At 44.4% G+C, this 25,121-nt stretch overlaps 5 protein-coding genes across 6 annotated transcripts; 3 read left to right on the top strand and 2 right to left on the bottom strand.

Moving 5' to 3' along the window:
* The first annotated feature begins 96 nt into the window (after positions 1–96).
* On the top strand, positions 97–5,767 carry LOC6739261. The gene is made up of 3 exons (XM_016172158.3): positions 97–329; positions 492–655; positions 716–5,767. The coding sequence occupies exons 1-3, from the start codon at positions 272–274 to the stop codon at positions 5,168–5,170; spliced, it is 4,677 nt and encodes a 1,558-aa protein (XP_016028173.1). The 5' UTR covers positions 97–271; the 3' UTR covers positions 5,171–5,767.
* Positions 5,768–5,955: 188 nt separating this feature from the next.
* Positions 5,956–7,048, bottom strand: LOC6734897 (proteasome subunit alpha type-5). The gene is made up of 3 exons (XM_016168319.3): positions 6,901–7,048; positions 6,701–6,839; positions 5,956–6,642 (listed from the first exon to the last, which is right to left on the bottom strand). Exons 2-3 carry the CDS (start codon positions 6,831–6,833, stop codon positions 6,041–6,043), a joined length of 735 nt encoding a protein of 244 aa, XP_016028172.1. The 5' UTR covers positions 6,834–6,839; positions 6,901–7,048; the 3' UTR covers positions 5,956–6,040.
* Positions 7,049–9,684: 2,636 nt separating this feature from the next.
* LOC6734896 (MAGE-like protein 2) lies at positions 9,685–11,648 on the top strand. Its single transcript, XM_002081857.4, has 4 exons — positions 9,685–9,795; positions 9,911–10,141; positions 10,297–10,776; positions 10,918–11,648. The coding sequence occupies exons 1-4, from the start codon at positions 9,787–9,789 to the stop codon at positions 11,182–11,184; spliced, it is 987 nt and encodes a 328-aa protein (XP_002081893.1). The 5' UTR covers positions 9,685–9,786; the 3' UTR covers positions 11,185–11,648.
* Positions 11,649–12,446: 798 nt separating this feature from the next.
* LOC6734895 lies at positions 12,447–14,562 on the top strand. 2 transcript variants are annotated; one of them, XM_016181740.3, is made up of 4 exons: positions 12,447–12,656; positions 12,826–12,994; positions 13,080–13,850; positions 13,904–14,562. In XM_016181740.3, exons 1-4 carry the CDS (start codon positions 12,549–12,551, stop codon positions 14,404–14,406), a joined length of 1,551 nt encoding a protein of 516 aa, XP_016028171.1. In that variant the 5' UTR covers positions 12,447–12,548; the 3' UTR covers positions 14,407–14,562. The 2 variants fall into 2 exon arrangements, with proteins under 2 accessions (XP_016028171.1, XP_002081892.2); XM_002081856.4 differs by having other exon boundaries at positions 12,826–13,006.
* Positions 14,563–14,689: 127 nt separating this feature from the next.
* On the bottom strand, positions 14,690–24,900 carry LOC6734894 (Na(+)/H(+) exchange regulatory cofactor NHE-RF1). Its single transcript, XM_016168318.3, has 2 exons — positions 24,736–24,900; positions 14,690–15,987 (listed from the first exon to the last, which is right to left on the bottom strand). The coding sequence occupies exon 2, from the start codon at positions 15,977–15,979 to the stop codon at positions 15,089–15,091; it is 891 nt and encodes a 296-aa protein (XP_016028170.1). The 5' UTR covers positions 15,980–15,987; positions 24,736–24,900; the 3' UTR covers positions 14,690–15,088.
* Positions 24,901–25,121: the final 221 nt, after the last annotated feature.

Below are 25,121 nucleotides of genomic sequence, written 5' to 3'. Positions count from 1 at the left end.
AGTTTTTATTATCTTCTTGTTCTCTCTCTTAAAGAAACTTTGAATAAATTGCATTTGGTTCATTTTTGAAATGCATTAAATAATCGATTGTCACGCTAGTTCGATAGTATTAAGCGAGCAACGAGTATTGTTCCAGCTCTAAAAGATGGTCACTCCGGACCAGAGAGACGCAACAATATAGCAATTCTGAACTTGGTTCGAGTGTTTTTGCAGCACAGATTGATAATATGCCGTAGGTGCGGCCCAGCGCGGATCATCAGCAGCAGCAGCGATGGCCTACATCAACATCGCCGAGTGGACGCCCGACCAGGTCACCGACTGGATCAAAGGTAACGCTCGAGGTCAAGGAAAGCGCAGCTGAGAAAAAAAAACTGCATCTCGCAGCCACTGCCCCAAAAAGCAGCAGCAACAACAAGTGCAACAAGAATTTCCGCTTTGTTCAAGGTTTCAACAGGCACATCATAATAATTATGTTTTCCTGATTCTCGCAGGTCTGGATGAGTCTATGAAGGGGTATTTGTACGAGTTCTCCAAGCAGGAGATCGGCGGACGGGCGTTGCTCAACATACGGCCATACGAGCTGGAGAATCTGGGCATGCTGCGCATTGGCCATCAGGAGATCGTGCTGGAGGCGGTGGAGAACTTAAGAAACTTTGTGAGACCTCAAACAAATATTGTGACATACAGAACCGCTAATAAAAGTTTGATATTTCAGCATTATCACCTGAAAAACGACAATCTGCAGTTCATGGCCTTGCATGTGGCCACGGCAGCCAAGAATCTGCATCGCGAACTAGCCAGGAATCACGCGGAGAGCACTAAGATCGATACCCGAATACTGCACGATATTACCAGGACGATAGCTACTCTAAAGCCATTGGTGGGCAGCCTGGAGCGAACACCGTTCCGTAAGCAGGAGATGTACCGCGAGTATTGTGGCAATGTGCTCAAATGCGGCCTGGAGCTGGCCACAATTGCCCACCGGGATCGTTTTGCCCTGCAACCGGTGCCAGCGATTCGACAGTCAGCGGAACGGCTGGAGAATCTTGCCAACTTTGTAATCCAGGACATATCTGATCCCATGGTTCTGCAACCTGCCTCCCTGAATCTTGTCACCCTTAAAAAACGCGAATCGGAGTTGGGTTTCAACATAGAGTCCAGTTATAATGGCATTCACCGTGTCACGGATATCAAGTACAACTCGCCAGCTCACAATTCCGGAAAAATCGAAGATGGCGACGAGATTGTGCAGATCAACTACCAGACTGTGGTGGGTTGGCAGCATCGCACAGTACTGGAGCATCTGAGAGAAGCGCTTCCAGATGTGGTGCTGACGGTGAAAAAACGGCCTAAGCACACCAAGATGTTTGGACAGATCTATATGCAGCCGTACAGGTTGCCCAGCAAGAAGAGGAATATGGCCGCTCGCTGGGCGGCACAGATGCCAAGTCCCCGTGCTGCATTTTTAACCCTGGACACGGAGCAACTGGCAACAGGAGGAACCGGAAGCGCGGTGCCAGATCCCAGTAAATCCCTAAGCAGTGAAAAGAGAGAGGTGCTTACCAAGGTCAATCCAGTGTCCTCTGCCTCCGACTCTGATTCCAGCTGCAGTGATATTCCAACACCCACGGATCCCAAGCTAGCCGCACGGGAGATCCGTTTGTATTACCCAAAGCCAAGAGCTTTGCTCCAACGAAGAAACACTATTTGTGGATGCGAGTATCTTAGCCTGAAAAACTCGGATCTAGTCGTTCCATCGTGGCACGAAAGAAAGCCAGGAGTTGGTTCGCCCACCAATTGCGACCCTGGCTCGCCCAGTATACGGGATAAGTCGATATCCTTCGGTTATGGCCTAGAGATGGCCGCAAGGCCGACCACTTGCATTGGGATTGCGGGCGATACCTCCACGGACAAGGCCAGGCGAATGTTTCATGAGGTGAGAAAACTAAAGCAGCTGACGGAGGACTCGCAGCGCGAATTCCTCGTGGATCGTTACAAGCCGGGAGTTAGCAAAGTAGTTCGATTCGACGCCAAGGAAGATTATGTGATGAAGAATGAAAAGTTTATCTGTAACGTTGAGAACACCATACTGGAGACCTTTGAACCGATTCCCTTTGCGGATGAGGGCGATGAGGATGCCTTGGAAACGCTGCGCAACTGCAAAACAGAAAACGCCGAGGAGCTCCTTGAGGCAATTAATCTGGCTACAAAAGGTCAGGACTTGCCACTGGCTGAGGCCATCAACATGCCTTTGTTGCAGCAGGGTCGAAGGGGCCGATTAGACAAGAGTCATAGTACTCCGGCATACGACAATTCTGGTGAAGAATCGGATACGCCGCCAGCGATTGAGCCAAGAAAGGAGTTCCTGCTTGTCACACCTCCAGCACCGCCACCGCGACCCCGCAAGCAAAGGGAAATGACGCCACCGGCGGTGCCTCCACCTCCACCAAAACCAGCCAGCATGCAGTCGGCTAGTAGTATCACCAGTATCTCCATTCCCGTGCCAGTACCTGTGCCAGCCGCAGTCGATCCATCGGAGATCAGTGAGCTTCATACGCCCAGCAAATCCCGCACACTGACCCTTAAAAAGAAGCACAGCTTAATGGCCAAGCGGCGGAACACAAATCTCAAGCTGTTGGGAACTGGGGATATCCAAGGTCACCTGTACAGGCGCAAGAAAAATCATCGCGGAGTGACTTACTGGGCGAGGATCTACTTCGTGATGCTGGATACGATACTGTACGGATTTCGCAGTAAGCAGAGTACCAGCGCCAGCTTGGTAATATTTTTGCCGGGCTTTACGGTTTCATTGGCAAAAGAAGTGCACTCCAAACCGCATGCCTTTAAAGTTTACCACACGGCCAAGAGCTTCTACTTTGCGGCTGAGTCGCTGGACGCACTTAACCAGTGGGTGGACTTCTTGCGCCAGGCTTCGCTCAAAGTGCCGCCTAGTACGGGTTCAAAGGGCGGTGGTGATGCAAAGGATTTGTATTCGGAGAACGACAGCTCAGGCGAGGAATGCGATGCCCTTGTGATCCAGAATCTAAGCACGCCCTCGCCGCAGGGCAACAAGGAGTCAATGTCCATGTCGATGACACTATCTGGCGGAACACCACCTTCCTCTGCACCCATTAAGCATGAACGCGGCTACTTGGACTCGTTTCGCAAATTTACGAATACATTCAAGAGCAGTGCAGCAAAACCGTCGAGCGACATCCCTGTGCCAACGGAGCAGTACCGCAGCTATAGGAAGGTGCCAGGCGGAAGTTTTGGCATTCAGATTGGTGCCAATACCCCGGGCTACCATGATCCCGCAATGCCGCCGACACAGATTCCACCTTTGGTGGGTCCAAAGCTATCGCGTAGCTCAAGTAGAAGTTCGGTGGTTAGTGGAACCGAGTCTGCCGTATCATTATCTGCTTCGATTCTGGGTCCGCCCGCCTCGCCAGCGCCCACGCCCACGCCTACGGCCACTCCTACGGCCACTCCTACGTCGCTACAGCATCAGAGCTCCGAGGAGAGTCCAAGTCAGAGCCAGAGTCAGAGTCCCAGTAGCAAGTCGAGTTTGAAGAAGGCACCATTTAACTTCTTGCACGCCTCAAATCCGAATTTGGTGGAATTCGATTTCCATACTTCGAAAACACTACTCCCCAAGATGAGTGTGGGCAATACGCTGGACCATGGTCATAACATACAGGGCTTTGTGACGCTTAAGGATCTGATGCTGCGCAAACAGGAGGAGGAGGCCCAGGAGATGTACAATAATCGAGTGCACTTGGGTGTGGAAAAGCACAAGCACGCACGGACGGAATCCACGGCCAGTCAGCAGAGCGCCATGAGCAGCAGCGTGACAAAGCCGCTGGAGAAGTTGCCCAAGATCCAGAGCGTGAGTCTTCCCAAAACGCCCGACTACGAGATCAGTTTCAAGCCTGACGACGAGAGTATTAAGAGAACCAGAACTAAGGAAGGTCAGAAGTTGCGCGACTTTGGTTACGAGCTGATATGTGGGGATGAGCCGAGCACCAGCTCCAGCAGCCGGCACGAGCATCACCATCACCATAACCATCACCAACACCACCTGCAGCACGTGCAACAGCAGCAGCAGCAGCTACATCAGCAGTCGCAGCAGCAACACAGCAGCAAGGCCAAGCACTTCCTGCGCTCACAGCAGTTACAGCTCTCCAGTTTCCTGCACAAGACCAGCAGCGGCGGCAGCGGCAAGAGTTCCGGATCCGGTGCGGATCAGAAGAAGTCCAAAGGAAAGTCTAGCAGCGATCGTCGGTTTCCCTTTTCCAAGCACTCAACTGGCTCCACGGGCAGTGGCTGTGGACCGGGTCATGCGATGACTATGACGCTGCCGCTGAACAAGAAGTCCAAATCGAATCACGCCTTGGATGGAGCCGTAGGCAATGGAGTCACCATCATCGGCAGCGGCAGCAGCATCAAGAAAAGCCAGACTTACAATCAGGATTTGCGAGACAAGATAGTGGGCACCAAGTACGATGCGCATCGCAAGAACTCGGCGCCGATACCGATCTTTTCGAAGCTCTCCATATCGGGTGGCACGCCGTCGAAGCCCTCCAAGGAGAATCGTTTCCTGGGCTCACCGCTGCTGCACCGCACGCTGTTTGGGCACCATCATCATCAGCAGCAGGCTGTAACGCCACCAAGCAGTGCGGATCCCGATTGCGATCAGGAGATCTTCTCCCAAATCACCCTGCCCACGCACAATCAGGCGGGCTATCGAAGTTACCGGGGACCTGGCATACTAACCACCTCGACCACTAATTTGTGCTCGTCGGAGGGCTTGCAGCCGCCGTTGCCGCCAGCGCCACCGCCTCCCGTCAACGCCAGCAGGCAGAGAGAGGAGGAGCCAGCGGAGGCAACGATATCAGAGTGTGCGGCCACCCCAAAAGTGTCCACTTCGGGATCTGTGGATTCGAAGGCGGCCACGCCGGACTACCCAAATATGGAGTGTCCGCCTGTCTTTGAGCCGGAAATCTACTCACTCAGCGATACCAGCTTGTCCCGCCTCATGATGCGGACACCCAGCAGCAGTGGTGCCACCAGTGCCGCCGCCAGCACCAACAACAACAATAATAATAATAACACCAATAACAACACCAACACCAACAGCAGTCCCAGTGGCGGCGAACACCATCAGACCTAGATGTGTGATGAAAACTATTGTGAATGCTCGCGGGGATTAGCCCCCGTTTACTTATGTATTTATACACACGCATATAGAGATATATATATATTATATATAGCGATATTCTCGTACGATATAGGTATACAACTTGTTCATTTTGATCGTCTTCCCTGTCTGTCCACCAGCAACAAACACACGCATACCTGCAATCCCTTCGATTCGAAACCCACTTAGATGTAAATGTTTAATCTGCCTTATTTGCATTGTATTTCGGTTCTAGGCAAAATGTTTTACACATGTATTCACGCAAGCAAAACAATGAATTATAGCGAAAATGGAGAATAACTTTAGAAGTCTGTGCATCGAACAAAGACGGTTCTTTATGATTTGCCTTTGTACGCGATTAACCAAGTTAATCCGAGCTGTTTGATTTGCTCAACAGTTTGTGTCTAGATTGCGTGTACTATACATATATTATTATGCGAAACGAGATATTATTGTAATGGCATCCAGCGACGCCAATGGAGCCACAAATGTTGTAGCGAATGCAAGAAATATATATACACAATTACACGAAATATACATGCATACGAATAAAGTCAACTGTACATAATAGAAAAACGATCTTTTTATTTTGGAATTTTTCAAATCATCAAAAAAGAGCAGTGGTGTTTTCATTAGATGAGGATTCAGAATCCTTTTACGCAAACAACGTATTCCAAGAAATAAGAATCTCTGGACAGAAGTACCGAATCCTGCTTCTTTTTACTAATGTAACCAAATAAACTTGATCAAAACGAGTATTACCTTCTATTATTAGTTCGATTTAGAATCCCTTTCTTTATTCACATTACATTTGAAGTTAGACCAATTTTAAACCACTGCCGCTTACGCAATGTTCTTAATGTGCTCCTCCACCTCCTCCTTGGTGAACATGTAGAACTCCTTTTCCTTGGTCATGGTCATCACCTCCACATTGGTGGAGTTCAGCTTCTCCTCCATGACCTGTTTAAGTGTGTTGAGCGAAAGTTCGATAGCCTCACTGAGACTCATCTGGGTAGTAAAGGATTGCTGCAGATTCTGCTCAGCACCTTCGCTACCCGAACCAATGGCCTTGGCTCCGTAGCGCACGAAAGTGCCGGAGGGATCCATGTGCCACAACTGTGGCTGTCCAGCCTCGATGCCGGCAAATAGGATGGCCACGCCAAAGGGACGACTCATGGCGGCGGCACCATCGCTGTCGCCACTATCACCGAACTGGATGGCCAAAGTGGACACAGCCTGGGCGCAGGACTCGATGGACATGCGCTCGTTGTAGACGAACCAGTGGTTCTGGCACTCCACGCGCGCCCTTTCGATCAGAGTCCTGGCGTCGGCCATCAAGCCGGAGGTGGCGCAACCAATGTGCTTGTCAACCTCAACGATCTTCTCCACAGTACTGGGTACCATTAGCGGCGAAGTGATGCGCTTCTCCACTGCCAAAACCACTCCTGTAATGAAATTTTACCATTAGATCTCTGCCTGTACTTATGCCAGCGAAGAACGTACCCTCCGGCGTGCAAATTCCAATTGCTGTGGAGCCCAATTTGATGGCCTCAATGGCATATTCCACTTGGAAGAGGCGGCCCTCCGGCGAGAAGGTGTTCACGCCTCTGTCGTACTCGGAACGGGTGAGAAACATGGTGGGCTGTAATTGAGTTGAGTGTTATGCACGCTGATTGACAAATAACACTTCGAAAAGGGCTTACTTTTCTTTAATTTCCTTAACAAAATCGCAAACAAATGCCGGATGACTTGACGCTGAAATGACTTGCGGATAAAGTGCCGTCTCTAAGTATATCGATAAACAGTGCTGCCACATAGCATTAATATAATCATTCCATTGATAACATTACCGTATTAAACATGGGTTGGCAGCACCGGATCAAAATTGGTTGATCTGGCAAGATTGTCGCTGTTAATTTTTACAAATATTTGAATAAAAAATAAATATATATTTTGAAATTAGTTATGCTGCAATTTTAAGTTTTTATTTACAATTAAGCTCACAAGGAATATTTTTAAGAATTCGAAGACTTTTAAGCCATTTTCAATATTGTTTTTAGAAATCTTAACTTTTATAGGTTTTTGACTGAATTAACTGAATTTAGCTCTGCTGCAATGCCAATCAAGTTTCATGCATTTCCCGCTTTAATGCCCAAATTGACACAATTGCCATTAAGCCTTTAAATGGTTATATAAGTCAAACAACCAGTTAAATGTGGGACTACTTCAAGGACCCGGTTTAATTACCAATTTCCAGATTCGTTTATTACTTGATTTAGGCTACTATCATCTGAATATCTATTTTTAATTTCCGATATATTTTCATTAGCTTCACACACGAATGCAGCACCAGTGTAATGTGGGCTAAAGGAAGCAGTTGCATAACAATCGAATTAAGAGATTTACTTTCACATTGGCGGCTCGTCGGCTTGCCCGACTGTCCAATTATGGCAATTTCAAATCTAATCACACCCCACACGCACAGTCTCCAACGGTCAGAAAATCCCCGCGTTACAAGAGAAGCCATGATTGAATGGATATGGAATAACGATTGGGTCAAGGTTGCCATCTTGTCTTACCCTTCTTTTAAAGATAAAGCGAACGTGCGCCACAAGATGCGAAGATTTCTGAAGATTTGGGAGTGGCGCGAAGAGAAGAGCAGGGGAGAAGTATTACCACCACTTAACCAAAAAAAAAAAATGAAAATCAAGTGAAGGTCGTTGACCAAATGCAGTGCGCGGGACAGGGAGAGCATCCGGCGTGTGCGAGCGAGAGAGACAGACACTGCAAACCCGTTAATCAGTCCGAAAGAGCCGTTAATCGCCCCGAAGAATTGCAATAGCAAAATGGTGCAAAAGTTGTCAGGTGGAGAGAGGGGGTGGGGGGTATAAAGTGGGGGGCAAACTGGACAATGGGCAATTAGCGGGCAAAAAAAAGCGGGGCCTAAATTTGATTATGAAATAGAATGGGCATGTAAATGCTATGGCCTGTCTTCCGCGTCTGTCGTTTTTCCTTTTTTTTTTTTTTTGTTTTCGATTTCGGGCTTTAGCCAGGCTGGATTGGCGAAAAATAAAAGAAAATGAGAGATACCTGGCTTTTGTTTTAAGTCGTTGTGTTTAGTCGAATTGTTGCTATTGCCACACGATGGATTTTAAAATAGCCGACTGCGGAGCTAAGTATGTTTTCAATTTAATGACTGCAAGTGATTGCACAAAATTCCAGGCAACCAGGCAGCCAGTTAGACATACATCACATAATGCGCACTCGCGAATACGTCGCACATGCATCCACGGGATCCGATGGTGTATCCAGCAGATACATACATATGTATCTATGTATCTATATATCCAGTCACGCCGTGGGCTCCTACAGGCGGCACAAGTGGGCAGCAATCACGATCGGCCAGGGAGCCACCAAATTGCCAGTTGTGGCAGCCATGTGTCAGGGGTTTCGTTGCGGACCACTAATGCATCCCCTTGCCCATACAACTAGAAAATCCATTGACCCAATGCTGCTCCAATGATGCCAAAAACTGAACCACAATATGCACTGGAAAAGATGCGAAATAGAGCTGAAGTTAGAAATATTACAAGTCTATTTAGGGATTAAATAGATTTCCTTCAATTTATTATTGCTCTATGAATATAATTCCTTTAAAATCGCAATCATCAGAACATTGTAGTAAGATAAAATATTTGAATTCATTGTTAGTGAGCAAAACATTAGATGAACTCAAGGTCCTAGCATATCTAACAGATTCAAAGCTTGAAGAGACGACACTTTTTACGGTGTATATCTTTTGTGGTCCCACTCACCAAGGCGAGATGCTGTGGATGACCCCATAAAGCTCTATAAGACGATATGAAATACAGATATGTGAAATATATCGAATATCCAAACGCATTGTGCTACATTTAACCTTCTTATTGTCTCCGCCACTTACCACATTGGGCTTATGTTTTGGCTATTGGATTTCGGTGAGTTGGGTTTGCAACAAAGTTGAAGTCAATAGCCGCAGGCATTTGCATAATCCCAGCCACTCGAATCTATATATCATATGTCCAGGTGTGGGACCAACAAGAAAACGGAAGCCTCGTCCACCAATTGGCTATGGTTTTTGGCCAACAAATCAAAGCCACCGCCGATTTGTGATGTGGGTCTGTGTACCACTGATTTCCACTTCCTAGCTATTGTCTGTAGGATAACGACCCGGTTACCTTGTTGTAATATCTCGAGTGCAGGAGTCGTGCCTCCAGTGGCGTACATCCATCCCCTCCAGTCCACGGCTGGTGGAAAATGAAACCGAAACTAGTTTTCATATAACACCGTTCCCCCGACTGACTTTTCATTACTAAGCCAAAATCCCCAACAACAACAACAACAGCGGGCAGCAAAAGAGTTGCGAATGCGCCGCACCGTCGACTTGCGTTGCGAGATATAGAAAGACAAGACAGTCCAATTTTTCGGTGTATATAAGCTGAGTGCAGCGGCTCAGCGATTCAGTCCCAGCTTGGATCTCGTTACCCGTGCAGCACAGCGAATTGTGGAGTAATTGTTCCCCCGTGAGACGTCGAATCAGCAGCTCAACAATGCGAATGGTAATGGATTGTGGATAGTGTGCGGAAGTGCAGATCCCCAGCGAGGATCTAGTGATTCCCAGTGATCAGAGTGTGATTTGTGACTGTATCTTGAACACATGTATATCCATTGCAGTTCGTACTTCCTTGTCTCGCCGTGTGCGTGGCATTGGCCCACTGTGGCGGAGCAGTCGAGGATAAGAAGGCCGAAGGCGATGGCAAGACGGTGGAGAAGAGAGGACTTCACCTGGGCGACTACCACCACTACCAGCCCCACCACGAGCACATCAAGACGGTGACCATCGAGAAGAAGATCCCCGTCCCGTACACGGTCACCAAGCACGTGCCCTACACCGTCGAGAAAAAGGTGAGTCCTTAACCATCAAAGTTAGGCATTTATGATGTAGTTTTGAATTCAAATATTCTTAACCCCGTGACCTATAACATTTACCTTAAAAAAAACTTCTTGAGGAGATCACTATATGAGTCCATGTAACATAACTTTCATAACCTTTGCAATAGATCCCCTACGAGGTGAAAGTGGATGTGCCTCAGCCTTACATCGTTGAGAAGAAGGTGCCTGTCCATGTCAAGGAGTACGTGAAAGTACCCGTCCATGTGCCCAAACCCTATGAGGTGATCAAGAAGATCCCCTATGAGGTTAAGGTGCCAGTCGACAAGCCGTACGAGGTTAAGGTGCCCGTGCCCCAGCCCTACGAGGTGATCAAGAAGATTCCCTATGAGGTCAAGGTCCCAGTGCCCCAGCCCTACGAAGTGATCAAGAAGGTGCCCCATGAGGTTAAGGTCGAGGTCCCGGTTCCCAAGCCATACGAGGTGATCAAGAAGGTGCCCTATGAAGTCAAATACGAGGTGGAGAAGCCATACGACGTGGAAGTGCCCAAGCCCTACGATGTGGAGGTCGAGAAGCCGTACACCGTTGTCGTGGAGAAGAAGGTGCCCTATGAGGTCAAGGTTCCCGTCGACAAGCCCTACAAGGTTGAGGTGAGTGCGGATCACTTAAAACCATATAAATCGAAAATAAATCAATAGCATCCTAATAAAACCATCATAGGCTTCATAAAATTCCATCAAATATCACCCACAGCCGTTTTAACGTACCATTTCTCGCAATTTTCAAACCAGGTGGAGAAACCCTACCCCGTCCATGTGAAGGTGCCCGTGCCCCAGCCTTACACCGTCGAGAAGAAGGTTCCTTACACCGTCGAGAAGCCCGTGCCCTATGAGGTCAAGGTGCCCATCGAGAAGCCCATTCCCGTCTACACGGAGGTGAAGGTGCCCATCCACAAGGAGATTCCAGTGCCGGAGAAGTACCACGTCGAGGTGCCGATCTTCAAGCACCACCACGAGGACCACCACGACTACCACAGCCACGGCCATGGACACTACTAGGGATCGCCCGCTGATATCCAGAGCCAGACGCACAGAAAGCGAGCACAAGAAGAAGGAGGACGAACAGGGAGGAGTACGAGGAGCAGCAGGCGTGACACTGACAGCCAGTCCATCTGTATCTCTCAGATGCATCCACGCAGCAACGTTGAGCTGGACGTTGAACGGGTGACACGAGCGGGAGGAAATGTAGCCGATGAGAGGCCTAAAGAACTCGCAGGGTTCTTTGGCCAGGAGGAGGATGATGAAGAAGACGATGATGAAGAAGAAGAGGAGCCAGAGCAGAAGAGGGAGAGCCAGCGGGGAGTAGCAGTCAGAGGACAAACTAACTAGCTACTCCCATTGAGATCTGGCGGAAGCCGGCGAAAACGGTTTCCGCATCAGTTTTAAGCCAAATGTGTTAGTACTTTTATCTTCGTGTTAGACCCTATGATTTCTATTTAAATTATAAGCTAAAGAAACACCGACCAGCTGGCGTAAATTAATGGGTTTTCGGGTACAATGATGGGGAAGTGAAAGTGAAAATTAACCAGCGAGCCATGGCCAAATCCCCATGCGAAAGACACGTAACGCTCGTGGCGGAAAATGAAAATGAATGCGAATGAAAACCAGTTACCACTTACTGTCAGTGCAGATTGTGTATTCTTGGGGCCAGTTCATTATGCAAGGAGCGATCCGTTGCGTCATCGGACTGCCAAATTAATTGCAGGAAGCACTCGCCAACACTCGATGAAAACTTGGCAACATTTTCGCAATTAAGGCGGGCTGTCATAATGGCATAAAATATTGAGATGGAAAACAAATTCATAGATAGCCAACAAATTGGTGGTTGCACGGCTAGAAAAACTTTAAAGAAATAAGTAGCTTACTTCAAAGAAATACATAAGTAGTTAGACCTTAGCTCTGTTTGGAATTAAATCCAGTTACATTTGAAATCTACATTTTTGTTCTCTTTTTAGTTATTGTTCTTTGTACAGATTTTTCTCTGTGCACATTAAACGGCTCTATTTGCAATTGAATCGCAATAGTAACAGTCACGAAAGACAGTCAAAAACAAAGGAAAACGGCACTTCAAGTGCGCAATGGCCTCATTTTCGGGGGCAGTAAATGTAGCGCGTAGCCAAATTGCTCCGCATTTCGAAATATCAGACATTGCAATTACCCATTGAGTATTCACTAATTGTGGTTAAATTTGGTAAGCTTTGGCATTCGAGCTTTCAAAATTGGCGCGTACTTTTAACAGTGACTGTTAGCAGTGCACTGTTAAGTCTGCCGGCGATCTGGCAGCTCAGTTATAGAATTAGTTTTGGCCAAACCAGGGTAACTCATTTTGCTCTTGAATTAAAGATGTTTTAAAGACCGCTTTAATGGCGTTAACAATTACAAAATTTCGAAATTCGAGTGCGATGGTGGTGGCCGCACAGCCCGCAGTGATCTTGAGCCCCGAAATACTAGATTCCCAAGATAACACAAAGGTAATCAAAAGTCTGTCAAATGTATAAACTATATTCTCATCCTTTTTGTTGTAATTCGGCGTTGCCAAATCGTCAAGAGATGCTCGACCAGCTGTTTAGTGAAATACATGATGTGCTGAACACAATTTTGAATTATAAATCATAATCATACTTGTACTTATTTGCCCAGAAACCGTTTACAAAATTGGACTCGGGAAGTGCATCAGTGAGAGTTAATGCAGGCGGTATAGTTCTTAACAAAATACCAGCGATTATAAGGCCAAGTATGAAGCGAGCAGCAACAGCAAAGATAACTGGATCCACGTCTTCGGGAGCAACAACAACAACAGGGGGAACAGGTACAGTAGGATGTGAGTAACAAAAAATTTAACATAAATATGAAATATAAACAAATAGTTTTTATATATTGTTCTTATATTTTAGATCCCGTTCTCAAAACACCCAAGTATGTGGTTCAGGCTAGTCCAAGTGGCTCATCTGGCCATCAGCTCCAGATGCTGGCAAGAAAGGACACGCAAAGCCTGGGAGTGGCCATCAATTCACTGCCGCCCAACACAATCATCAAAGCAACCACAAGACCTGCCCAAACAGCGTCTTGGGCACCAAACTCAGCGGCTGTCACTTCGACGCTAAGCACGCCGAGCAGTAGCAGGAATTCTACTCAGTCCACACCAACTGTGGCAGCTGATGCGAGAGTTTCCTCCGCCGTGCGCCAAGCTGTGTTCATTCAGAGGGAGCTACACCAGCCGCAGAGGAGCATGAGAAATATGACACTTGGTTTGGTGGATCAGGCGCCACTGCTTCATTTGGGTGTTGCGCCACAGCACCTGTCACTACTGAAACGTCATATCTGCCGCAATGCTAATGTCACACACATGGACTGCTGCTTGACTCTAAGGAAACTCAAACAAAACGAGCACTTCGCCCTGTTGGCCGAGCACTTTGAGCTGAGCGAATCAGATGCCGAGGACACATTCAAGCGCACGCTTATCAAGCTGGCCCGTTACCTCCGTCCACTGATCCGTTGGCCAGATGCACGGCATCACAACGAGCGCTTCAAGCATACCCCACTGAACTATCGAGCCAACCTGTTGCATGTACGCTCGTTGATCGAGTGTGTGGAAACGGATGTGCCGATAGATCTGGGATTGGGCAGCGGCAGCTATAAGTTCATATTGTGCATCAACACAAATGGTAATTTTTAGCCTAAACCACGTGCGTTTATTAACATTTTTCTCGCTTTACAGGCATCATCAGCTATGTGTCCAGCGCCTTTCCTGGCAGTTGCGATGATCTTCAATTGTTTGAGGCCAGCAGATTTCGGGATGTCATTCCCGATTACCTGACGCTATGCGCGGAACCAGGCAAAGCAGTACGCCGTGCTCGCAGGTCGGGCTTTGGAGATCCTCAGGACTCAGCGGATGAGGATGAGGCGGCGGCGGAACCAAAGCGATCACTTACCAAATTCGAGGCACAGCGTTTGGGTGGGCAGCTAGCAAACCAGCAATCCCTATCCGTTGTAGATGGAGCACTGACTTCCAAGCGGGCTCCAGCGGTTCAACTGCCCACATTCAACGCTCAAGAACCGGCCTGTAGAGCACAAATGAGGGATATGATAGATTATTTAAGGGAATTCCGCATGCTGGATAATTCGGCTATTAAGCAAAAATCATTACTGGGCTATCTTGATGAAATGATCGTGGTGGCTGCGGCTCTATGCAACCTTAAGCGCCAGGAGTTGCAATCTTAAGCGCAATCCGCGGAGGTCTGTTTTAAGGTCAATCAAAGGTTAGGTCCTGCCCTTTTTCGTATTTTTACTGCAATGTAAAAACTAACTATTAATAAGTGCGAGTAACAGGATATAATTTTAAGTATTTCAAAGAATAAACTCTACATGGTCATTCAAGAGTGTTTTGCTTTTATCTGGGAACATACTTAAGTGCTTTATATTCAAAACTTTATTAGTTTCTCGATTTCCACAGTCGTACTTGTCCTCTTGTTTGTTCAGCTTCCCCATAGTTAAACACTTGCAGTTGTGTTTCTTTTATATTTTTGCTTTATTTACTTTACAAAAATACAAGCAAAACTAAGTACATATTCAATGAAAGTTGTTCAATGAACCAGGCCAACATTGCCAATCGGAGTTTGCAATATTTGAATTTGAAGAATACGCGTATGTCGTACAATGTATAGATATTCCAAGGGTAGGTGCTCCATCATATCCGCCTACACTGCCATCGTTGGTCGCTCTTTCTCTTAGGGGGTAATAATTAAAAACTTGCTTAGTTAATAAGTGACTCTTCGTACTAATAGCTAAACATATTGTATATATTGTGTGGTGTGGTGTATGCCTGACAAAACCAGCTCTAGCTCCTCATCCTGACATTATAACAAGTAGTATTGTGTGTGTTGGTTGGACAACCCTTTTCGTCTCAGAGCTTCTGGATGATGTCGAACTTCTTCTTGAGGTCCACACTCTCGTTCTTGGGATCGTACTTCTTCTTGGATGCCAACTTGGCGCGCATTTCGGCGGCCGTCATTGGTAAATGCAAAGTGCCCGCCTTATAGCCACTGGTCGGTGGGGGTGGTGTAGTGGGCGTGGTCATGCCATTTGTACCATTTCCATTGGTGTTATAAACACTGCCATTGTTGTTGATGCCAGCCTTAGTAGCGGAAGGCGGTGGCGGTGTGCTCATCAGAGTGTTATTATTAATCGGCGATGAGGGTTTACTTCCATTTTGAACGGGAGGAGGGGTGGTAGCCACCGGAGCAGCGGCTGCCGGGATTCCCCTATCGACCACATCCAAATCGGAGGCATTCATGGTGCTGCCGCTCTGAATGCTGCTGGCATTTGAGGATCGCTTGGTGCTCACCATACTGATGCTACTGATATTGGCACTTGCTCCGGGCATCTCCTGTTTGGTGCCCTCGTATCCATTCGGGCTGGCACTACCGTTTCCATTGCAGGCAGCGGCTGGCGGCGATGCGGGTTTCACCTCCAAGGCCTTGCCATCCACATCGATGAGCAGCAAGCGGACCTCATTCGCAATGGCCTTGATCCTGGCCACCACCTGCTTGTGGGTCTCGCTGCCAATGGACACACCGTTGACCTCCAGGATGCGATCGCCCTCCTTCAGGCCGGCTGCCTCTGCCGGAGAATCCGCATCTACTTTGCCAATAAACTGTCCTGGTTTCACCTTCTCCGAGTGCAAATTGAAACCGTAGCCATCAAAATCGGGCCTTTTCACAATGTGACATGTTTTGGTCACACCCGGTGGCAAAGTGGGCGGTGTGGGCGTCTTCGGGGAAGTGGGCGTGGACATCTTGGCTTCTGGAAAGAAAATAAATATTTAAGTATGACACTATTTATAGTTTCTTATAATACAGGTTTACTGGTTTCGAAAGATTTGTTTAAATCATACTCTATACTAATATATTTGGAAAAAAAAAAAATAAAATAAAATTGTTTGTTCTGGAGCAGAAAATGCTTTGCAAGATCAATCCCATTTGGTTCACCAATCAGTCTGTGGAACTCAATTGCCGCAGAAACATTTGCTGATAAAATTCAAGATTTCATAATGAGCTATTGTTCTTTGGCAACCGATACATGAGTCTGGAATGGAAATGTCGCCATATCGTACTAAGTTTTTCTCTTTTTTTTTTGTATAGGCGTAGAGCAATGCCCAGTAGATACACATATATGTATGTACGTATGTTTATGGCAAGCAGCGACTACCGAGAGATAAGAAACCTTACAGTTCATTCAGTTTTTTGGCCAGCTTATCGCGTATTCCCTTAATGGCCGACATTGGACAATATGCTGACCCACATTACCTGACCCCAAAAATCGACCCTGGCTGAAAGGTCCATCCAAAGGCCGATCGGCCGAAAGGTACGTGCTGTTACTGGGCCTCCATTTCGGGGCACACTAGTTTCGATGGGCATATCTGGCAAGTACTTGCCATAAGGGTAATTGCTCGACAAATAGCATTTATAGCCGTGCTTAAGATTCGGTGCTGTTTTTGTTAGTGTTCCACTTTGGTTTGGGGAAACTGGCAACCGGGTAAATAGAAATTCCACATGCATGTGCTCATGGGTCAAAAATGATTTAGTACTACCCGCTTATCGCAAACCAACCTGCCCACCCACACAAACACACATACACACACTTTCCGGGAAGGAACGTGATTTTCCTGAAAAAATGTTTCGTTAAATACCATCCATAATATTAAACGTGAATAACTTTAGTTCGGAAATGGGTTTCGCGTATGCGAAGGAATATATTGAAAAATACGTGTACATTTCAGTCTGAAACGTTATCATAATAAATTTGTTACAATTTTCGGGAGGTTTTTTCAAAAACCAAATTTTTAGAGCTTCTATATATATGCAACCATATAAATCGAGTTTCGACTCATTTCAAAACCAGATAAGTTGAGTATTTCAGTAATAGATAATCTTGTTTCTCGTATATTTAATCCTTATCGTTTATCTTCATGTTTTGCGAAAACAAAAAAGGGTTTTCGAAACTTCCGACGACTTGTTGCACTCGATTTGCTAACGTGCTAATTACTGATGGGACACACATCGCTTCACGTCATCGCGGCATTAGCACTTGAAATCACCGCTCCGGTATTAATTGCCTGTAATTTTCAGCCAGTGAATGCAGCAAGCAACCCACTTCGAAGCCCTGAATTTTGAATACCTGTATATAAACTTAATAAACTTCAGTCGCATTCGCAGGCATTGCAAATTACAAAAGCATTTTTGTGTTCCGCCTCAGCTTAAATTTCGTTTGCCTTCTATTTATATACTTATTTATGTTTTTGTTTTTATTTTTTTTTCTTACGGTTTGTTGTGGATTTTTTGTTGTCCGAAAGTTGAATCATCGTTGGCCATAAGATTTATGAATGTTGGCATTAGCTCCCCACTCCTCTTTGCAGCCCAATTTATTGGTACAAGATGAGCTCGTGTTTGTGGGCTGTGGGAGGGCAGGGCAAGGGGGAGGGGGGTGCTGACCTTGACTTTCCCACCGCCAATTGTTGCCAGCTTCCATTGTAAGCGATTTTTAATTCAATTCAAAGGTAAACAATGAGGCGCAAAAAAAAATTCAATTCAGAACCCACAATAAGACAATTTGGGCTGGGGATGGGTGCGTGTGTGTTCGTTGCACGGGATGAGATCGAAATAATAATAAAAATAATAATAATTGCCTATACTCGCATGTATGTAGGTTTATGGCTCTCAACCAGCCGATTAATATTTGAATTAGGAAGCGGAACTGACTGGCTGGAAAAACGTCACAAAACATCAGAGGCAATAAACAAAGAAATCGTTGAATTGATAGCACGGAAATTAAACGAAACAAATATTAGTCTACATGCTGGCTAATAAGCAACACAGCAATTATTAAAATGACGATTAAATGTAATTGAAGATGGTGCTATAAAATAATTGAAATTAATCAGGGGTTTTGCGCTAATTACAAGACGATTTGTGTGCCAATTGGTCAATTTTGATTGTTAAAGAAAATAATGGCAAAGGGAAAACCTTCGACTGACAAGGTACATACTTTGTTGAATTTCGTAAGTTCATAAATCGTTTTTTACCCATTTTTTTCTTGCTCTGCTAAGCGATTTCCCGTTGTCAGTCTTTTGTACCTCCCCCCACTTCCCCCTTGCAACACTCCAGTTTCTCTGGCTCTATTCTCCGCTTCTCGAGCTTAGAGAACTGCGCAAACTTTAATTGAATTTGCAATCAACCATGAAGTACACACATATACTAGCTAGGTTTTATCATTCACAATGCTTGGGGAATCGCCGCTGGCCAAAGCCCCCCATACACCCCCCCCATATTTCCCCACCAGCACCGCCCACAGCCCCGCCCCCCGTGACAACCCGCATGGCAGTCGCCATTGTTGTTGGCTGTTTGTTTACTTAAGCGGTTTCTCATCATTAAAGCAAATTAGCCGTTAGGCACTTACAGGTAGTTGATTTCGATTCGGTTAGGGATTCTCTAGATCGAGCCACAGCTCCCCTTTTTGGCCCCCAATATCCGTTATAACCCCTTTTCCATGGAGCGATAGTGCTTTTTCCGAACGCAAACATTCGCTCTGGGCGGCTTTCTTCCAAGTGAATTCTAATTAGGCTCAGTGTATTGTTAGATTTTCGCACATTCGCTCCGAATTTAATTATATCTTGGGTAAATATGCAAACTCAGGATCTGATAAGCCAGGAAATAGAAAGGAAAACAGCCGAATAGCTAAGATAATATAAAATTACCAAGTGCCACATTCGGCGGATTTATTTTGGGATTATCGCCACCCCAACAATGAAATGCAAATCATCATCTGTGCTTAGGTGAGGAATTCATATAGCCAGTGTTAAATAAATGAGTCATTCGAGATGTCTGGAATTGTGGGGAGTGGGTCTTTTGAGATATCAATTCATGGGAACGGATTTGTAATCAGATATTGTAGGGTTTGTCGATTCACTCGTCAGCAACTTGTGTTCGCTGTTTTGCGAATAATTTAAGGTGCAAAAATGTCAAAATGTCAACTATATATACAGCTCTATTTTCTAAGATCTATTTCCCAGAGGTGTTTCGAATGTCCACCTCCTGGCGTTAAAACGCAGTAATGAGGTAATTGTTTCTAACACCCTTAAAATGCCCCTAAATCTCAATTAGTCAAGTCATAAATAAACAAGTATTCCAAGCTGGCGGTTTATATATAACTATTATTATTATGTAAGCCCTTCCACATTGCTTAAATGATGCATCACAAGCCATTTCCAAAGCTGAAAATATCAACTTTTAACATTATTTCACTGCCAGGCAACAAAACAAACGCAGAAACAATGATAATTTCATCGTTAGCCATAAAAGTGACTAAAAGTTAAAGGCTACGTAATAAATTAAACAAACGCTGACGACATTCGCCTGTTTACTTCGAGTGCTCAAACAGAGATTTTTACGTAAGTAATAAAACATATAGAAAAGTGAAACGCAAGAGCAGGAAGAACTTTCACTATCTTCGGATCGTGATCGACGATTTATGAGATATAAGAAATCCATTTCAATGTTGAGCCATTCAAACTTCAGGCCGGGACATCTATAATTGATTTTCATTCGGCTTTTATACTGCACAACCATTATCTTAACAATTTAAGACACATTTTAATTTTCGTGTTTGACGTTATCAAATATTGTTCTTATTCTATGGATTCGAGACGACTATCTTATCGCAACTTGATTTTAATTAAGGAATTTCTGGCCCATTGCCCTTGTCCACTTCTGCTGCTGTTGCTGCTGCTACTGATATGAATGGCTAATTATGTGAGGCCTTTTTGGTAAGATGACGCCAAAGTGATTAGAGCCCACTTGTTTTCGGCAGCGTTTAGCACCTAGCAATTGTTCGATTGTGGCGACACTGCCACCCATGAATGCATAGATATTCATAAAAATTCATTAGCAGCCTCTGGCCAAAGATTCAAGATCTCAGATTCCAGATGCGAGAAGATTGAAGAAGATGCGCCTTCCGACTGAATTGATTGAATGGTTAGCAAATACCTCGAGTACAGCTGGGAAACTCTGCAAAACTGGTTATGATTATTTACTCTTTGCATACCTCTGACTAAGGTATTGAGGGTGTATTAGACAAAATCGGAGAGTTGTCACGCGATGGGGGAAAACTGGTTAGGTAAATACCCGTGGAGCTCACTGCGGTAGTTCTTGGGAATCTCAACTAGTGGAATTTACACGTTTTGTAAAGCTCTGTGGCTAAATACTTCAAAATATCAGTTGTATCTTTATTTAGTTGAAATATGTTTAATGCTAGCCCAATGCACTCAATGCTCTCGAGTTGTCTTCAACTCTACAAACTGCGCTTTTCTATATTATTCAATGACACTGGCGAATGCTGCAATGTGAATGTAAATCTGACTGAATGTGACCTGAGGGGCCAGCCTCGCTTAGAAACTCGAACCTTAAGTCGAGATTCAGACGCCAACTTTGCGATTGAAACACCTGCACACGGAGACAGGTGAGAAAAAAAGAAGACACATTGCTACACACACTTCTCATGCTAATCAAACCGCACCCATGACAAGTAAAGTACATTAAAATATTTATTTGCTCAAGGTAAATCCTGTGTCACATGAAAAATGGGGTCAGCTAGGGAATAGATTTATTTGTTTTTTGTTACTTAGCAAAGCAGTTAGGAAAACCATAACTAATAACTGGTAATAATCCTTAACCGTCTGCTCTTTTCCGTATCGGTAACAACAACCCTGCTCTGTAATAAATTAAAACTTGTTGGCAAAAAAAAGTGAATCTTGCAATTACACTTCGCACATTTCATTAGCCAGAAAAAAATGCGATGGGAAAAGAGAAAACCCCAAGAGGAGACCAAACCCAAGGCGTACATACATATATCATTTTCTTAGCGTTTCAAGTTAACGTACAACGGATCTCACTGGGCGTACTCAGCAATCAATCAAAACTTTAATAAGCAATTTGCGGAGTCGCCAAAAACAAAATAAACTACGTAAAACAGCCGGCTGGGGAAATTACGTGTAAAATTATAGAATTCGCCACGACAAGAGGAAATGTCAATAAAAAAAAAAGAGAATTAAAACGCTGCCCCAGCAATCTTGCAGATGCAACAAATTGTTTTTGGTTGTAAGCCGTGTGTAGTGTAGCAACCGACTTGTTTTTGCCTCGCGAAAGCAAAAACGCTCATAAAACTTGGCTGAAAAATTCTAGGCGCAATGTATCTCACAGAACGTGTGCATGTGGCACCGCACACCAGCGAACTCGCCAGATACAGATACAAAATATACAACGGCTGACGGGCTGACGACACTGCGGCCCGCGTACAGAAAACTTTTTAGCAAGCAGAAAAAAAAACGAAATAATAAAAAATAAGGTTTAAGATCGCCCTGAGTGAGGGGGATGCTTTGCGGCAAGGGGTAGCGGAGGGAGGCAGAGCCACTTAGAAGCTGTATCTCTGTGTATCTGTAGAAACCTGGTCCTAACCAAATTCATTTTGATGCTGCGGCTGCCTCAAATATTTTTCGTGCGTTCAGCCGGCGAATATTTTCGAGATACTCTTTCAAAAGAGCTACATGTAGTAGGTAGTGAAATTAAATCATTTATTAATTAGTTATATTTAAAGAAAATCCTTAAGGAAGGGTGTTTTATTTTAATATTTCAATTCTACTTACAGAAAACTTAAGCAATCACTCTTTTTCTTTTATTTTTTAAGTAAAACATTTAAGAGTAAAGGACTTAAAAGAACTAAGCTTTGAATAATGATAGTACTTGATTACTTAAGTAATCGTTAATAAATTGTTTAAATAATCATAGCCCTTCACTCCCTTTTAGAGCATTAAAATTTCGGTTAATCGAATTCCCAACTTCCTTTCCTGTTGCGACTTGAATTTCGTTTTATTCTGTTTCTGTAGTTATTTTTTGGTTGAGCTTGAGAAAATAAAAATTGATTCTAGAACCTGTTTTTTGGGTTTGCTCGGGGTCTGGTCTTCTCTCTGCTGGCTGCTTTGTGCTGGCCTTTTGAAATATCTTTGGCTTTGTACTTGTTTCGTTGCTGCTGCTGCTGTTTTAGGCGTTTCTTCGGCTGTTGAATCTCGTTTGGGTCTTTTGTCCGAGCAGCCAAACAAAATAAAAAAAAAAGGGAGTAGGAAAGTAAAGCATTTCTGTCGGAGATCCCAGACTCGGAGCCAAACTCCGACCGGGATTGGGGCTTTCGTTTTCGTTTGTTCGCCCCATCCATTTAATAAGGCACATATTTTGTATAATTTATACCATTATTTTTCGTGTCTTCTTTTTCATTCGAAAGTTTATCAAAAGCGAAAAGTAAAATTTCTAAGCATTGATTTTGATATATTAACTTGCAGCTTTGCCTTTTTATATAATAATCTTGAATCTCAACTGCGTCGAATGTGTGTTTTTTTTGTTCCCCGTTAAGCGAAGACCTTGGGAATATTATAAATTAACGTTTAGAAAAAATGATGATCGGCAGCTTAAGTAGAAACAATAATAATGCACAAACAATGCGCAAATTGTTGCTTGCTAACACAATCACTTAAAGGTATAAGAAATGTTTGCAAAAGCTGAAAACTGTATATTCAGGTACTAGATTCAGTTACTATATTCAGGTAACATCCATTGTGCATAGACGCTGCAATTGTGAAGATTTTCGCATGCCATTCAAAATGCAAATGAATGGATGTGGGAACCTCATGAGTCACTTACTACATTTTCGCCCAAATATGATAAATAGGTTTAGGATTTGCAAATTCTATGGAAGCTCAACGGTTATCATTGTTTATTTTCGCTTCGAATTTCATTCAGAATTCAAGGCTACGAATTCGAAAATGCGATCATAGCAATCACGATCACTTTTGGCCTTCACAATCAGCTGTTTGCTGTGAGAAATACAAATGATATATTGAACTCGAGCTCTCTGGGAAAGCTGATAGTTTGTTTTGGCTAATTAATAACATTTTTTATAGGGAAATTCTGGATAAAAGTGTTTTGTTTTATCTCTCACGATCAGTCTTATTCGCACCAAAATTTGAAGGTTAATAACTTCCAGGAATTGCTTAAACAAAGGTTTTCTTTCGCAAACTCTAGGCCAATTCTCAATAACTGGTTGTATTTCTGGCATATTCATTGATCTTGCACAGATCTTTCCATCCGCGAAATGTGTCAAAAATCGTCGGGCTGTGGCCGCGATAAATGCAAAACCCGATCGCTAAATACCGATTTAATCGAATTAGCATAGCTAGTGACAAGCGCAGAACGCCGAAGATTGGATCTTAATCGTGGCAAGTGCCACAGAAAAACCCACAAAAAAGGAGGGGGAAAAAAGCTATGAAAAAAACCAGAAATACACGCGACAAAAATGCACAACCAGCAAATCAGAAGAAGTAAACCGGTGAATTGGTGCAACAACAACCAGCGACTCGAAACTAAAATAAAAGCAAAGTCTAAACAAAAACACAGAAAAAGACTAGAAAAAAAAACCATTAAAGAAACCTGCTTTGAGGCATAGCTGGAATACCAGAGTTGTCACTTGGGGGTTTGGGGATTTCGGGGCTTTTTCAGGTGAATTGCAGGTGGGGAGTGTCTGCTGCCGTAAATAAGAAGAAGAAGAGGTGGGAGTAAAACCTGCCGAACTTAAAAGCGATTTATGAATAGCATTAGAAAGAGAGGCCGCCAAGCGATAGGCGACGAGAAAGAGACAAAATCGCATGCATGTCGCATTTGCAAACGCAAACGGCCTTATGCAATGCGCCCAAAAGAGAGGGGGCGAGAGCGTGCGAGCGAGAGGGGGCAATATAAATCAAAACAATTATTATGTAAGGCGGGCGGTGCGACTGTTAGTGCAGCCAAAAGCAGTTAACAGGGCAACACATTTAGCGGTACGCAATAAAAGCCCATTTTAATTTGGCTTATTTAGTTTATTGATTCAGCTTGAATGCAGAGAGCAAAAAGTTATTGTTGGCGGCGGGTTTATCATTTCAAATGCAAATAATCCCCTTATCAGTATCTTTGAGATATACTTATAGCTACACATGTACTCAATTGGGATTCAATTTAAAAGACCTTAACTTGTTCCATCAAATCCTTGTTGTTCAATCAATTGCAATTTAAACTGAAAATCCGATTATAACAATTTTTTCAAGTGTAATCGTTAAGGCTGATTGCAGCTTCTCTTCCCTCTCGCTTCCGCCACCAAATCGTCCTCTCTTTCCCACCCCAAAGCGCTTTGCGTGTGTAAATTGTTTATTTAATTTCAGTTATTGAAAATACAGTTTTTATGGCTTTCAATTGCGATGGCCAGCAAATGAAATGGACTTTTATTAACTTGGTTAAATCATGGCAAGTGATTCAATGAGATTTTATAATTATTTTTGCACATTTATGTTTAGCACGTTGTTTTGTTACGTTTGTCCGTAGTAATTCCAATGTATCAATTGATATTCTGCTCGCATTTCGCTCAAGTTCAGTGGCTCTAAAACTGTCTCAAGGCTGCAAATTTCATTTCTCGACTTACCGCTTAAACAAACAAGTAGAAACGATTCCCTTTCAAATGTTGCTGTTGATTTTGGGTTTTCTGTTTTTGTTGCAGTTATTATTGTTGCACTCTCAACTCTTTTCCGTATGCAAACGCTGTCACATACACACACATAAACACGTTGTCTTTCTTGTTGTTGTTGTTGTTACAAGGCCTTACTATTTTTAATGAAATGAAGGAGTTGCCGAACAGCCAACGAAACGAAAGCGAACAGCACACGAAAAAGTCACACAAAACAATCGGCTAAAATAACTGTTGACAGGCGAAAGAGGCGCAGAGAGAGGGCTACTCGCGTTGTTGTTGCTGCTGTTGCTGCTGCCTTCCTGATATTATTTCTACGTATGTAATATTATCGCACGCTGAAG

The sequence above is a fragment of the Drosophila simulans genome, chromosome 2R (assembly GCF_016746395.2).
Source record: "Drosophila simulans strain w501 chromosome 2R, Prin_Dsim_3.1, whole genome shotgun sequence".
In the NCBI taxonomy this organism is placed as follows: domain Eukaryota; kingdom Metazoa; phylum Arthropoda; class Insecta; order Diptera; family Drosophilidae; genus Drosophila; species Drosophila simulans.
This window is presented reverse-complemented; position numbering and strand designations above follow the sequence as displayed.

Coding starts and splice junctions, on each gene's coding strand:
- LOC6739261 (XM_016172158.3), top strand. CDS start 272: ATGGCCTACATCAACATCGCCGAGTGGACGCCCGACCAGGTCACCGAC. Junction 330..491: donor GGTCACCGACTGGATCAAAG/GTAACGCTCGAG, acceptor TGATTCTCGCAG/GTCTGGATGAGTCTATGAAG. Junction 656..715: donor TGGAGAACTTAAGAAACTTT/GTGAGACCTCAA, acceptor TTGATATTTCAG/CATTATCACCTGAAAAACGA.
- LOC6734897 (XM_016168319.3), bottom strand. CDS start 6,833: ATGTTTCTCACCCGTTCCGAGTACGACAGAGGCGTGAACACCTTCTCG. Junction 6,643..6,700: donor TGGAATTTGCACGCCGGAGG/GTACGTTCTTCG, acceptor ATTTCATTACAG/GAGTGGTTTTGGCAGTGGAG.
- LOC6734896 (XM_002081857.4), top strand. Junction 10,142..10,296: donor CCTACACCGTCGAGAAAAAG/GTGAGTCCTTAA, acceptor CCTTTGCAATAG/ATCCCCTACGAGGTGAAAGT. Junction 10,777..10,917: donor ACAAGCCCTACAAGGTTGAG/GTGAGTGCGGAT, acceptor TTTTCAAACCAG/GTGGAGAAACCCTACCCCGT.
- LOC6734895 (XM_002081856.4), top strand. CDS start 12,549: ATGGCGTTAACAATTACAAAATTTCGAAATTCGAGTGCGATGGTGGTG. Junction 12,657..12,825: donor ATTCCCAAGATAACACAAAG/GTAATCAAAAGT, acceptor TTATTTGCCCAG/AAACCGTTTACAAAATTGGA. Junction 13,007..13,079: donor GGGAACAGGTACAGTAGGAT/GTGAGTAACAAA, acceptor CTTATATTTTAG/ATCCCGTTCTCAAAACACCC.
- LOC6734894 (XM_016168318.3), bottom strand. CDS start 15,979: ATGTCCACGCCCACTTCCCCGAAGACGCCCACACCGCCCACTTTGCCA.